Source organism: Chroicocephalus ridibundus, chromosome 7, assembly GCF_963924245.1.
Source record: "Chroicocephalus ridibundus chromosome 7, bChrRid1.1, whole genome shotgun sequence".
Lineage (NCBI taxonomy): Eukaryota > Metazoa > Chordata > Aves > Charadriiformes > Laridae > Chroicocephalus > Chroicocephalus ridibundus.
Window position 1 is genome coordinate 58,058,513 of NC_086290.1, and position 14,670 is coordinate 58,073,182.

A 14,670-nucleotide genomic window follows, 5' to 3' on the forward strand; every position below is an offset into this window, starting at 1 on the left:
TATATCTCGCATCATGCTACTTCGGTGCAGATAAGTAAAGTCAAATTTTCTATGAGAGAAAAACGTATATTGTGAAACATTTTGTGCGCCATACATCTTTTCTCCTACAGCTCAAATAACTTACTTGGCCTATATATGTTTTCCTATCTTTCTGGTTTGAGGGTTGAGTTATGTGGGTGTGTCATCTGTGTTTAGCTTATATTGCATGGCTGCAGCTTTATTATTAAATTAAAAAAGAAAAACCTGCAGAAAAACAGCTGCTTTGCACTACTCCAGCAGTCTGGCCTTTAGGTTAATGTCATGCTTGCAGCTACAGAAAGATTTGCATTTGGCAAAAGTCTTTTAATCTACTTCCATCCAGTATCCGCTATCTTTCATTTTCTAATCCTGGGCATAAAGCTGAGGCAACATCACCGGAATTTTTATATCTTAAACTTGAAGTAAACCTCAGATTCCTAGAAAGGGATGCTGGCCACTGCCGCCAGAAATGAATGTAAGTGGTTTCCCCAGCGTTCCCGTATTCCTCAGGTGTGTCAGAACCCCTACGGAACTTTCTCACCAGCTGTGAAGGGCAAATAATACTACATCACTGTAAGATAGTTGCGTTTAATGTACTGATTTATAAAGAAATGAAGATGTCTTCTGTAACAAATACTTTATCTTGAAACTCAAATAGGCTGAAACAGCAAATTAACTTACCATTTGGACGTTTTTAAGACACAAAATAAATACCTTGTCTTCTGGATCACTTGCATTCTAATTTAAATATTCATAACTTGCTGGAATTCTTTCTCTTTTTTTTTTTTTTTTTTTTAATTTTCCTTTTAGTCCAGCTTGGAGGCCTGTCAGAGATTTGGGAGAACAGTGTAATTCGTTTAACAGTCTTAACAGTTTTACTCGATTGAGGGTCCATGCTTGAGTGTTTTCCTTCTTCATAGATTCTTTGTGGATTGCTTTATAGGTCAAATTTTTGAGATCGAAATGTTCCTAGGAATCGTAGTTCTCTGGGTAGTTCTGCTTTTTTCCTTCATGCAAATAATACTTCCTTTTCCTTGCCAGGCTGAATTTGGGGAAGATGAGGAAACACAAACCTTCTCTTGCTTGCTTGCTCTCAGAACACTTTTTTTTCTTTTTTTTTTTCCTTCTTCTTTTCTTAAGAGTAGTCTATTACTTTTCTTAGGACTTTTTTGCTGAATTTGGTTATAAAAATCATAGGTCATTTTTGTCTCCCTCTTTCCTTACAGGCAAGGCCTGGGTAAAATTGACAGTGTTTCTGGACCAGGAATTGTGTCAGTTTCTCTGTCAGTCCTCTAAAATCTGAGCATGTTGTTCTATGGGATGAGTAAAACACAAGCGCACATCTCTTGAAAAAAGAGAATGATCACTTTCTTCACGTTTCTAATCTTTTTGAGGGGTTGTTTTTAAAGAATTCATGCTTTAGGTGGTGATTCTTACCAAAGAAAATAACATAGGCCCTTAATTCTTACCTGTGGTTGATTCCAGTTCATTCTTCCTTCTGCCTGAAGTTGCCAATAGTCCTATTTCAAGTCACCTTTTTAGCCTAATGGGAAAGAACCGCTATTTTGTATCTACCAAGGAGATGTTTAAACACAAACTTGGGAAGTTGTTAAAGTACTTTAATCTACAGCACTCTAAATATGCAAGGTATTTACATGATTTATATTACTAGACTGATATGAGCACTGGCACGTGCAGAACAAGCGATACATTTGGCTTTTCTGTTGGTCGCGTTGAAATCCCTTGAATCTGTTCGAGTCATGTAATTTTGTTTTTCAGTGTCAAGTATTTAGCTGGATTAGCAAAACAATTCATTTCTTCTGCTTTGGTGGGTTTTTAGTTTTCCCCCCTCCCTCTTCCGTCCTTCCCAAGGGTTATTCTCTGGGACTCAGATTTCCCCATTTCAATGGCTAAATGACTTGCAGACAGAAGACTTGGTACCCAAGCTCTGCAGGATGTTCGTTCCAGTTCTTTGTTAGCTTTGCTATTTAAAAAACAAGAAGAAAAAAGAATCCTAATCTGCTTCTTCAGTCTTTCTTGCTGTAATTGCTTTACATCCCATCCTCCATGAACATATTTTCCTTTCTTTTTGCAGCAACCTTTAATGGGTTTGAATGTTTTTCTTCTTGTCTGTACCCCAGTCTTCTCTCTCCTTAGTCTTACCATCCCTGGTTTAGTTCAAGCTCGCCTCATAGTCGTGTTTTCTGACTACTGTTACTGTGCTATTTTGAACCGTCCGTCTCCTCATCTTCTTTGGAGTAGGAAACCCAAAACCAAATGCAGAACTTAGTTGTTGGCTTATCAATGCTAATTAAAGGATTGCTTCCTTGTTTGCTGTTCTTAGCCTCCTTACCACCTCTGTGCTCAGTGCCACTGCTGCTGTGATCCAACTGTGGCAACTCTATAAATATACTGGTATGTTTGATTTAGCAGAATTTTAATGAGTAATGTATTCAGAAATAAATACAGATTCAGAAATAAATAAAAATTGCACACTTATATTTGAGTATTTGTGATTTCTGGAAATAAACTTGACTTCAGCACCTGTATGTTAGCCAAACAGGCGACACTGTAACTTCTAGGAAAGAGGAAATGCCTGAGAGCATTCCTCCACTGAGACGGTGGATTTCCTTCTTTTTATTCAGGTTAAAGAACTGAACCATTATTTGGAAGCCGAGAAGTCATGTCGGACAGACTTAGAGATGTATGTGGCTGTTCTCAACACGCAAAAATCAGTCTTGCAAGAAGATGCAGAGAAGTTGCGGAAAGAACTTCATGAAGGTACCTATTTAATAATAATCCTATTGACTCTCTTACGCTAAGATGTAAAAACCAACACAGCCGTTTCTCCCTTTCTGATTTCTTATTTGAATTGGATTTAAAGAAATTGGGGCACTTTTAAATGTGAAAGCCCTTGAAATGTTGACAGAAGGGTTGAATGTGGAGTTCTTTTATGACAGAGAACAACAACAGAGCCATTCATTCTCTCGAGGGATGCTGTTGAAATTCTGCTAAGTTCTTAGAGTATTGCAAGTTTCCTTCTTACTGAAGCGATTTTACTGCTGTCTTTTATTTGTGTGCAATTATGAGCATTTTTTCCATAGTGTATCGATATATCTCTGAGGTATGTCACTTCGGAATGCCTGGTAGTGGAATGGATGTGTAAATGTACAGGCATGCTGGTACAGCGCAGAATCACTGCTGAGGAATGAAAAATGGAACCTTCTGTTGAAATAAACAGGGGCGTAGAAGACAGTCTTTTTGAAACCAGCAATTAAAAAAAAAAAAAGCTATTAGAATTCATGAATGAAGTTAAGGCGTTAGTCTTCTAATTGGGAAATGTTAAACTGTCAGTAATACATACCTAATCACAAGCCAAGTTTGGGAATTAAGAAAATGTCTTATTTCATCCTAAATAGTTGTTGAACAAAGCCTGACTGTTCTTGATTAGAACAATAATTACTTTTATTCATGAAAATGCTTCTCTTTGGAAAAGACGTTAAAAAAATTCTGGTTCAGAATGACTCTTTCTATTTTTGAATAGTCTGCCATCTCTTAGAGCAAGAGCGACAGCAGCACAACCAGTTGAAACACACATGGCAAAAAGCCAACGACCAGTTCTTGGAGTCTCAGCGTCTGCTGATGAGGGACATGCAACGTATGGAAATTGTTCTGACCTCTGAGCAGCTCCGACAAGTTGAAGAACTGAAAAAAAAGGATCAGGTTACTTGCTGCTTTCCTCTTTCTTTTTTTTTTTTTGTTTTTTCTTCTCTCTCTCTCCCACCCCTGCCTTTTTTTTTTTTTAAGTACTGTAGGTTTAATGTGTTATAACAGGTATGGAAATCACATGTTGGAGACAAGTTATTTAAGTGTGTTACTATTTCAAAAAATTATAGCTGACAGTTTTAATAGAAATTCTCCATTTGAATGACAGCTGACATGTATAACAAAAACTCCACATTTGTGTGAATATTTTAAGATTAATGTATATAGTAACTTTAAAAGTAATGTTGCAAATATTGAGTGAAAAGGTAATAATATCCAGAGGATAATATTAGAGGAAGAAACAGTAATCTATGACACAAAACATCTGGGTTAAGGATGTTAAGAAGCAAGTTTCACTTCTTTCTAGGTTTTTCCAATACAATGCCTAGTTCAGGCATAAATTAAGAACTTAATTTTAAATTAGCGTATGCAAGTGATTATGTTCACACTTTATGACTTAGTATTCTAGTATGTCTTTCTTTTGATTCTTTTTCCATAAGTTATATTCCAGTGTTTAGAGTGATCAGGTCACTTCTTATTTTCACATTTGGTTTTAATGCTTGTAGAATGGCTGTTAATGGGGCCCTTAGCGATGCAAGTATGCTATCAGGTTCCATCCAATAGCCAGTGATTTTTAACCAAAAGAATCCTTACGTGATAAATACTGGGGTTTTAACCAAAATAATCTTTTCCAGTGCCACCTTTGTTTATCATGACAGCTAATGTCGTGACCGCTACAGCAAAATCGAATCCCCCTTATCTATGTTCTCTATCCACCACCAATTTCTAGGAAGAGGATGATCAGCAAAGGCTTAGCAAGAGAAAGGAGCAGAAGCAAAAAGATTCAGATGATGAAACGAAAGCTTCATGCTCTCTAGCCCAAGAGGAAACCCTCGCCCAGCTCTCTAATGAAGAGGTAAAGCAATTGGATAGTTCAAAGCAGCTTTGAGCACTCGCGCGTTCCTCGGGGTGTTGATTATAAATACAAATGCAAACTTAGTGCCTTTTATTCTCTGTAGCTTATAATTCTTATTAAGCAATGAAAAATCTTCAGAGTTGCACTTGAATATGTAAATTCTAATAAAGATTGGAAGACAATATTTCACATTCCTTTGAGAGGTGCTGTTAAAAACTGTAATTTAGTTCTTGCTTTCTGGGTGTTAACTGCTGTTAAATACTCTTGGGATCTGTAACCACATTCTAACACACCTAAATGTTGAGAATTAGACCAATTATATCGGAAAATTCAGCAAGTGTGCTGTAGCTACTTTGCTGATGTACTTGTTGAACTCTGTACTAAACTTCCACTGGTGAGACAAGTGTGAGATCGCTGATGGTGAAGTTAGCCGGTTGCTTAGCCCGTACAAAACAGCACGACGTGTGTGTCTGTATGTATTAAGCTACACCCAACGGTGCAAGCAGAGGTTTCTGGCCACATCTGTTCAGCAACCAAGAATAAGGGTGCTGAGCCCCAGCTACTGGCTTGGCAAAAAGTTTTTACAGGAGCTGCTCGAGCTCTATTAGTAATTATAGCAGCCAGAAAAAAATGATATCGCTGGATGTTATAAGTTAGCAAGCCTTTTGGGTGGTGTGGATAGCCGCACACTGGGACTAGCTGAAATTGTATTTGAAATTTGCCTGAGCTTTTCACTTGTGAAGAAACAAGTCCAGTGAGCACATAGATTGGAACTTGTAAACAATATCAAAATGGGCAATTATCCTTTCCCGCTACATTTCGCTTGTTTAGCTGATCATCTGACAGGCTCCATTTCAGTTTTGTAAGTCAAAACAGAGACAAATTAATTAAAACAAACCAAGTTTGGGCTATAGAAGCTGATGTAAGCTTTGAGATTTGGCAATTTACAGTGTCAACTGGTATTTTGCCTGTTTTATTTTCTTTTTTTTTTGGGGGGGGGGGCATATATACTTCTAGAGTCTGCTTTTTATTCTTATCAACGATGGGTAACAGTTCAGAGTGCAGAGGGGTGTTCAGAATCGTAATGTGTAAATGTAGCTTAGATGTAGTTCTACGCTTTATCCTACGGTAAGGCTACAACTTTTTCTATTTCAAATCCTGTGTTGTATACTAACACTTCTGTATCCAGGTATGCAAGTGAGACCTATTTATGGCAAACAAAAGTTTTGTCTTCCGATATTTTCTTTAATCTCGGTTCCCAGGATACTCTTTAGACCCTTAACCACAATATTTATCTAATTCTAGGAATTATACATAATGGAAAACTTTACATTTTGAGTAAGGGTATAGTTTCCAGACTGGTTTTGGTTTTGCTTATGGATTTGGGTTTTTGTTGCTATTTATGACCTTTTTTAGCTGTACAGAATGTGTTTTACAAGTGGTAATGTATCGTATTATCAGTCATGTCTCATAACTTGTCATAATTTGACTTCTGAGCTCTTCTCTGTTGAGCAGTTTGCAATACAAACAAACGATTTATGAACTGTATCACCAAATGGTTGTTGTCTGAAGATGCAGTTTTATGTAAGGCCGTATTCTCTTGACTCTTTGTTATGAACTTAAACTCATATATATGCACGTATTAAAATAAATGTAAATATGCCTAAAAATGCTTAAAACAAGGCATTTACCACAGTCATAAAACCAGTAATACATAATATATTGTTACAAGTTATAAACACCTATATGGAGGTCCCAGCTGCCTGCTAGTCTGTGCTGGACCTATTTCGGAAATGATATTTTTTCTGGAGAGGCTTGTTTTCAGTGATACTTGCCTTATATGTCTAATGGCAAACCAGAAGTGCATAGTATATTGGAAGGTATTTTGAAAGCGGTCATATGCTTTTTAAATAAAGCATTACTGCTCTCTTTTTAACTGCTACAAATAAATAAAAATAGATCAAGAGACTTAATGTGCCTTATACACGTCACAGGACAGTTGGTGTGGCTTTTGGTATTGGCATTCCCTAGGATGTCTTTGTGTTTAAGCACAGCCTTTTCCCTTTTCATTTTATTTTATGTACAAATAATATTTTAAAGAAGATATTTGTTTCTTAGACAGTATTTTGTCAGACACTCAAAGCAGAAGAAAGAAACAGAAGAAGAATATTCACTTGTCAGTGTTAGATTTCAAGTATATCTTCCTCCATTTATTTTTATGTTAACGTAGAATTTTTTGGTTTATGAAAGACTTCTGAATTTACTTGTGGAAGTGGAGTATTTGCCTTCCGTTGTGTAGATTATAGTTCTAGAAGTGATATTGCAAGTATCTCTCCAGTGGAAGAAGCATCTTGTTTCAAACGTTGGAAGATGTAAGGTGACTGTGTCCTTGCTTGTCTGGCAGGAAGACAGGTTCTTACAAAAGCATTCTGTTAAGAGAAGACTTCTTTTGCTTGTTTGTTTGTTTTGTCTTTTTAATTCTAGCTGGTATATTTCAGTTCTCTATCCTTTTCTCTGCCGTGTTAAGCTTACTGGTCAGATGTTCTTGCCAAAGCCAACTTAAACTTACCTTTACCATATCTGATAACTAGTGGCCAGCATTCCTTTTGTACCATGCTTCTAGAACGGAGTATATAGGTTTTTTTTTTCTTCCCTTTTTTTTTTTTTTTCAATTCCAGGTGCAAGTAAATAGCACCCATGGCTCAGTCCATTCATTGGATGCAGACTTGCTTCTTTCTTCTGGCGAATCTTTCAATAAATCAGATAATGATATGTTTAAAGATGGACTACGGAGAGCGCAGTCAACAGACAGTCTGGGAACATCTGGATCTTTACAGTCCAAAGCTTTAGGATACAATAACAAAGCAAAATCTGCTGGGAACCTGGATGAGTCAGATTTTGGACCACTTGTTGGAGCAGATTCAGTGTCCGAGAACTTTGATACAGCTTCCCTTGGGTCTCTGCAAATGCCAAGTGGGTTCATGTTAACCAAAGATCAGGAAAAAGCAATCAAAGCAATGACACCAGAGCAAGAAGAGACTGCTTCGCTTCTTTCCAGTGTTACACAAGGGGTAGAAAGCGCTTATGTGTCTCCTAGCGGTTACCGCTTGGTTAGCGAGACGGAGTGGAACCTGCTGCAGAAGGAGGTGAGTACCCACTGTGTGCCTCTGCTCTGACCGCTGCCGGCGCGTTGTGGGCTGTCTGCTGGGTGACAGCTCTTCCTAATTTACTTTACACGGAGTCAGGCACCAAAGGAAATGGGTAGCATCATATGCAGCTGTTCACTTTTCTCCCTTGGAATACTTCCGTAGGTAAAGCACAGCTGATGCAAACCGTATTGCCTGACTCCATCGTGGGAGAGTCAGCTTTACTAAATACAGGATGGTTTTGCACTTAGGGGAGGGTCTGGCAGAGGTAGCTGTTGATCTCGTAAATACATGAGGGGGTGAAAAATGATGGGAGAACTCAAAGAAAAGGAGAAAACGGGAAACTAAGGAAAGGACGTTACAGTGCAACTGGGGGTGACTAGGAAAGCGCAAAGATTAACAAAAGGAGCAGAGCTAACAGTGTTGGTTTGTACGCCAGAGTTTTACTGAGGATTCTGCATGGAGTGCAATTTAGAAGTGAGCAGCCAAGATATGCAAAACACACAAAGCTACCACAAAGGAAGCCTCAGAAAATTGCTGGGGACTTGCCTCATCAGAAACCAATTTCAGCTAGCGACAAGTGGCAGATTAGATGTAACGCTTGCCAGTTTCGGTATGGGTGACCAGGGAAATCGTTGCTTCTGGGTGTTCTGCCTGTCAGTTTTTCAGCAGCTTTATATGATGCCAGTTCAAAGCTTGCATTTGGTTTATTGCTTGAAAAGAGGAGTATTGTGGGGCTCCTGTGGTTACTCTTTCAGAAGAAGAGAGGCCAAGGAGCAACGCTTTACGGGGAAGAAGGAGCGGGGGGAGGGGATACAATCCATAATGGGTGAAAAGGAAGCCAAAATAGGGGTAGAAGAAAGGAAGGTAAGAATGCAGTGCAAGAGGAGAGGCCAGGCAGAGGACAGGTGAAGTGAAGAACTAGTGATATTTTCTTTCCTCAACTTGTCGAAATTCAGCTTATCTGCAAATCATGACTTAGGAGGTCTCTCCAAACCTATTGTAAAGTTGCTGTTTTGTGTGTTGCTACTTATTTGTAATATCTGGAGAAATTACCATGTCATGATCTCAGAGCTGACTTAAATCCTCTACTCTTGAGAATTTCCTTGCCCTGTTGACATTTGGATGAAATTTTACTCCAACCGTTTCTTAGAATTCAGAAAAGAACAGCACTGCTTCCCACGTGTTTCTGGAGGCAGGAGTAAAGGCAGGGTATGCGAATGCCTCTCTGTGTGGGTGGGACATGAAGCAGCGAATACAAATTTTCAGCTCAAACCTAGCTTGCAGCTTTGATAATACTTCATTTGTCCCCCTGGCCAGACCCATTGCAATTTCAAAATGGCAGCTGGTTTACTCTTTGTTTCCCTGCTGCACATCCCAACGCTTTTTTTTCCCCCCTCCTCTTTGTTTTTTTTTATTTTCTTTTTTAAAAATCTGTCTGACTTTTACTTTATTCTTTCCCAATTGTTCTTTTAGCTGGTTATTCAGTCTCTGATACTGAGCAATACTGGAGGAGGGTATTAAAAAGTAAACAAAGCTTGATGACTGTTGTAGAACAAAATTAGTATGTGCCATTGAAAAATATTCAAAGCTCGGCTACGAGAAGAAAAAGATTGAAGGAAGTCCTGACCTGATTAAGTGACTTGCTTTTTAATTGGCTTATGTTGATTTAAATCAAAACAAAACACCCCCAAACACACACACACCAAAAAAAAACCCCACCCCAAAACAAAAAACCAAACACTGAAGTATTGTGTTTATAATGTGATTTGTAGTATAACATAATTGCAACAGACGGTAGCATTTTTTCATGCAAGCTTTTCTCTGAGATGTCTGTTTCTATACAGGTAATTAAGCAATATATTTCAAAAGGACACAGTGACTGACTTGATAAACTCTTACATGTCATGGCGTATTACTTTTGTGCTGATAGTGGGACTTGTGCCAGAAAAAGCTGGTATCCTGCAGCTGATGTACATTATCCTTTACTTGTAGAGCAACTTAATCTTGCCATTACGTGATTCTGCTGCTGTCTTTTATCCCTAATATTTTGTGATCACACAACACACCTGCGAGTACGTAGCGCTCCTGCATTCCTTGAAGAATTTTATGGCCTTTATGGCAGGTGATAACTCTGTGTTCTCCAGGTGCAGAATGCAGGGAACAAGCTGGGTAGACGCTGTGATATGTGCTCGAATTATGAGAAGCAGTTGCAAGGTATCCAGATTCAGGAGGCTGAGACAAGAGACCAGGTGGGATTTCTCTTCAAGCTTTAGCAAGACTTCTGTAGTTGTTCGTACTACTAAGGTTGCAACAGTGAACCGTCTGCTGGTTTATTCATTGGTTTTAATTGAACAATATCAGCATGCTTAAAATCTGGATAACTTCTGACATTTTATTGACATAGCCTGTTTTGTTACTGTTGTGTGACCATGAGCACCACGTGTACCTATTTCTTAGGGATTCACTCTGGAGAACCACTTCATCCGGTGCTGTAAGACCATGCAGTAAAGGCACTGTTCTATAAAAAGTATTTTGCTCATGATGAAGTCAGTATCTTTCATAATTTATATTCTAAAATGCCTTTCATGCATTGAATTCTATTACCGTTCATACTGCATGAATTGTTAACAGCAAAGGGAAAATTAGAGGACCTCCTCCTACCAGCATAAAATGACTGTAAATTATTGGAGGATGTTTGTTTCCTGCCATATACTGAAGAACGGTTTTCAGATGGGTACAGGAGGCATGAGTCACATTCCGCTTTGAAATGAGTGATTGAAGTCATTGCATGGCGAAGGTCCAGTGCAGTTTGGTGTTCCATGTTTCCTTATAGGTATAATCTGTGATGCGGGCTGTTTCGGAAGAACAGCAAAGGCACTTCTGGGCTGCACAGGGTTTGGAGGACTCTGTTTTGTGGTTTGGGGTGCGATGGGGTGGGTTATGTTTGTGTTCAGGAAGTAAATACTCCCCAAAAGAGTGGAAAACTGTATTATTTTGTTGTAACAACACAGGTGAAAAAGCTGCAGGTGATGCTGAGACAGGCTAATGACCAGCTGGAAAAGACAACGAAAGATAAACAGGAATTGGAGGATTACATGAAACAAAGCGCTGAGGACTCCTCTAATCAGGTACAAGCATTTTCTCATCAAGATGGTAGGAATAATGAAATGTTATTCAAAAGTATGTAATAAGAACCCTTGTCTTCTGTTAGATACGGATGGACTACCTGTTGTAGAAGCAACAAAAATGAGAATTTCTAGGGTTAGTTATGCTCCACCTGAGTCTGCCACAGTTTCTAGAGAAGTCTGACATGTCTCCAATACCATGTTATCCACTTTTGGCCCTAAAGTTTCATCTCAAATCTTGAAATCCATTACAGATATGATAACTGGGATTTGAGTAGTGTTTAAAGTTTTGAAGTGACCTGTGTATGAAATCACCCAAACATTCGAAAGTAGCCCAGTGTTCTTGGTCGCTGTCCTTGGCCGAAGAGTGGTACTATTCATACCACTTGCTCTCATCGATACTTGACACCCAGTTAAGGGACTTGTGGTGAAGACGTACAGTTCCTGAGTATCTGAGCAGGCAGTAACAGTAGTTGGTCCAAAATGTGCACTAAACTTCTGTAAAAAAAAAAAATAGCGTACTGAAAAGATTTTTCAGTCTGAGACATGTACACAACTCTCCTGGAACAATGGAACCAAATAGAATGTGTGGTAGTCACAGCTTTAAAAAAAAAAAAAGTCATCTTCTTTGGCCTGTAAAAGATTACAATTTGAGGTAAATGCTGTGTACAAGACATTGAATTTACTTCACTTGAGCTGGAAGACTTTCTCTCTGCCATCCCACCCAGTATTTTTTTTCTTATTAAAGAAACAGTCGTCATTAGGCAAAGTCTCTCAGATGACAGAAATGTGTTTATACATTCTTTCTTTTGGCTGTACCAGGGTGCTCTTAATTAAGTAATGCTTAATCTGACTGTTAAGCGTGTGGTGTTGTAGAATAACTTAATGGTAAAGCTTTTGAAGATCTATGCTTTCAGAGAAAGGTACCAAAAGTTACCTTAAAGAAAATGCTGAAAACTTAGGTAGTAGCTCTGTAGTTTCCCTTCAGTGTCTCTGAACTGGCTTACATTCAAGTTTGATTAGAATTAACTGTTTATTTGTTGTTTAGAGTTTGGTAAATAGAATATAAGTATATTGTTGGTATTGAAGAACAGCATCTCTTCCTACTGACTGAACTGCATTACTGCTTTACTGAGTAAGGAATTAACAAAATAAACTTTAGTGGAATAGTTTGAAATTTCAGCGTGTATGTTAGTAATGATAACAGGCAAGAGAACTTCAGTGGTTATTTCGTCTTCAAAATCCGTTTCATGCTTTATGTCCTTGTGTGGGTTTTCTTTTTTAAAGATCTCTTTGCTTATGGCTAAATGTCAGAAGTCGGAGAACTTCCTCGGCGAGCTGCAGCAGGCATTTTCCCAGGCAAGAAGAAGTGTCCAGGAGCAAATGGTAAGAGAGCTTAAGGCCAGAGATCGCTCGAACACCAACTGTTTGTCTGACCTTTGGAGCTCGGTGCGTGTGTGCCAAAGGCTTTGTCTTGCTGCCCGGCCAAGCTTGGCTAGAGCGAGCTGGGCATCTTAACACGTAAAGTTACTGACCAAATGGGCTCTGATGGCAAGTGCTGGACCTGCAACGGTTCGTAGGGTCGGTCTGTCATACTTTCTGTATGTATGCATATTAATTACTATGGAGATCACTAGTCAACTTCTTTTCGCCCTTATCCATTATGTACATTCCCTGCCCATTTAGTATCTTATTTCACCTCAGATCTGAAGACAGAATAGATTTTTCTTAACACAACTTTTTAGGATTCATCACACGAACCATCACTAGTGAGTATTTTATTGAGTTTTAGCCATGAATGCTCAATGTTTTTACAGGTCAGACTTAAAATACCAGCCCTAACCCACAAAGAGGTATGTATGGGAACTCGTTTTTTTTTTTTTTTTTTTTTAAAAAACTATTTTGACCATCTTGTAGGAATTAAGCCAGAGAACAGGAATAGAACCTCATTTTCTGGGGCAGAACAAAGTCTAACTTCCTTAGAGCAATTCATTCCCTTCTATTTTAGAATCAGGTTTCTTTTTTCCTGCCTCGCACAGCATCGCAGGGACTAAGAGCATTCGTTCTCGTGAATCCCAGTATTGCAGTTCTAGTGTCTGGGATTGTCTGTAGGATGTTGGGGCGTTGCTTTCAGAAATGTTCTGTTTGGTGTTCTCCGTGAAAGCACGTCTAATGGAGATGCAGGAGACTCAGAAAATGTATTGATCCAAATATGCTTTTCGTCTGCCCACCTGTAATGCAAAGGGCAGCCTCTGTCGGAGTTCAAGTCCCTGTTCTCTGCTACCAAAGCGATCATTCCTCTCAGAAAAATTCGCTGGATTTTTTTCTTTTGTAATGCAAGAAAAACTATGTTTTCTTAATCCTTTTCCTTCACAAGGGATTAGCTGTTTCGATGTTTTTCTCAAAAGACAGTGGGAGGCAGATAGATGCCTACCACTGCAAGTTTCAGGATGAATGTTTAAGGTTTTGGAAGAACCTGATGGTACAGCTGAGTTGTTAGGTGATTTTATTAAACATCGCCGCCTGTTCCTGAAACCACATGTGATTTCACCCCCCCGCCTCCCCCTCCATGAGCACAGCTACCTACTGGGTAAATACGGAAGAAAACTGGGAGACTCAACAATGCTGCATTTATCACTTGCTTCCTCCTGCCTGTCTGTACCGTTGAGATTGACCTTGCCTTGATTTCTGGTGCATAGACCAGGCGAGAGAGAATTGATCATGTTGATCCACACAAACATTTTGTTTCCCTTCTTCACAAAGAATATCAATTCACCAGAGCTTTGAAAGCAGGGACAGTAAATTCAGATCAGAAAAGATCTGAGCGTGACCCTGAGTGAGAATTTATGCTTTTCTTTATATTGGAGGCTGTCCTGACACAGTCGAGGGAGCAGGTTTCGGAAGAGTTGGTGAGACTGCAAAAAGATAATGAAAGTCTTCAAGGAAAACACAGCTTGCATGTGTCTTTACAGCAAGCCGAAGACTTCATTCTCCCAGAAGCAGCAGAGGTAAAACATTTTAAAGTCATTAACGCAAATAATGCTTGTGATTAGATCTTGCTGGAAGAATCTTCTTCATCAAAAAGCTGACTCCCAGTGCACGATAATCTGGATTTTAACCCTTTAAGTCTGTGACGTACAAAATCAGCGGTCTGATCCCACTGCGCCATGAGCACGCTTCAGGGTATGGATAGATAATAATTAAATGAGTTAACTATGGCCTGACGGCTCCTCCGTTGTCAGTGGAGCGTGGGCCTATCCCAGTTCAGCTAGTTTAAGCTGTGTTTTGCAACTGGGCGCACAAGCGTTCAGTCCCTGTGGCTCCAGTGTAGGTATTGATTCAATAAATTAAGCTTAGTCAGCGGCTTTAGTTTCTGTGCAGGCATTAAGACCAGTAATAATCCTGAGCCTTGGATAATGATAAGCCTCGTCATCCTTTTCCTGGCCACTCCCTTATGCTCAAGCACGTCAAGCTTAAAAGATTGTGTGGGGTGAAGGGCAGGGGGAGAGGGTCATAAGCCTGCGGAGACAGGAATCTTTACAGGTTCTTCGCTTACTATGGCCAAGCAAACTGCCGTTTTCTTTTAATACCTTGCTGGGTGCAAGATCTGCTGTGGTGGGACAAACCTCGGGGTGACGTAACTTTGTCGTTGGCTCGTACGCTGATAAATACGGTGCTGTGTGTGTCTGGAGATCAT

The 14,670-nt window shown here is 39.3% G+C and overlaps 1 protein-coding gene across 4 annotated transcripts in view; it reads left to right on the forward strand.

Annotated features, from left to right (window-relative positions):
* The window catches only part of RABEP1 (rabaptin, RAB GTPase binding effector protein 1), a 49,213-nt gene that overhangs the window by 29,252 nt on the left and 5,291 nt on the right, over positions 1 to 14,670 (forward strand). For 2 of the 4 annotated variants that reach the window (XM_063342407.1, XM_063342408.1), the window contains exons 6-13: positions 2,664 to 2,799; positions 3,563 to 3,741; positions 4,574 to 4,699; positions 7,378 to 7,845; positions 9,993 to 10,097; positions 10,860 to 10,976; positions 12,261 to 12,359; positions 13,841 to 13,981. In XM_063342407.1, coding sequence (XP_063198477.1) covers positions 2,664 to 2,799; positions 3,563 to 3,741; positions 4,574 to 4,699; positions 7,378 to 7,845; positions 9,993 to 10,097; positions 10,860 to 10,976; positions 12,261 to 12,359; positions 13,841 to 13,981 — 1,371 coding nt within the window. Of the gene's footprint in view, positions 1 to 2,663; positions 2,800 to 3,562; positions 3,742 to 4,573; positions 4,700 to 7,377; positions 7,846 to 9,992; positions 10,098 to 10,859; positions 10,977 to 12,260; positions 12,360 to 12,790; positions 13,795 to 13,840; positions 13,982 to 14,670 lie in introns of those variants that run through there. The other 2 variants (XM_063342410.1, XM_063342409.1) reach the window with 2 other exon arrangements.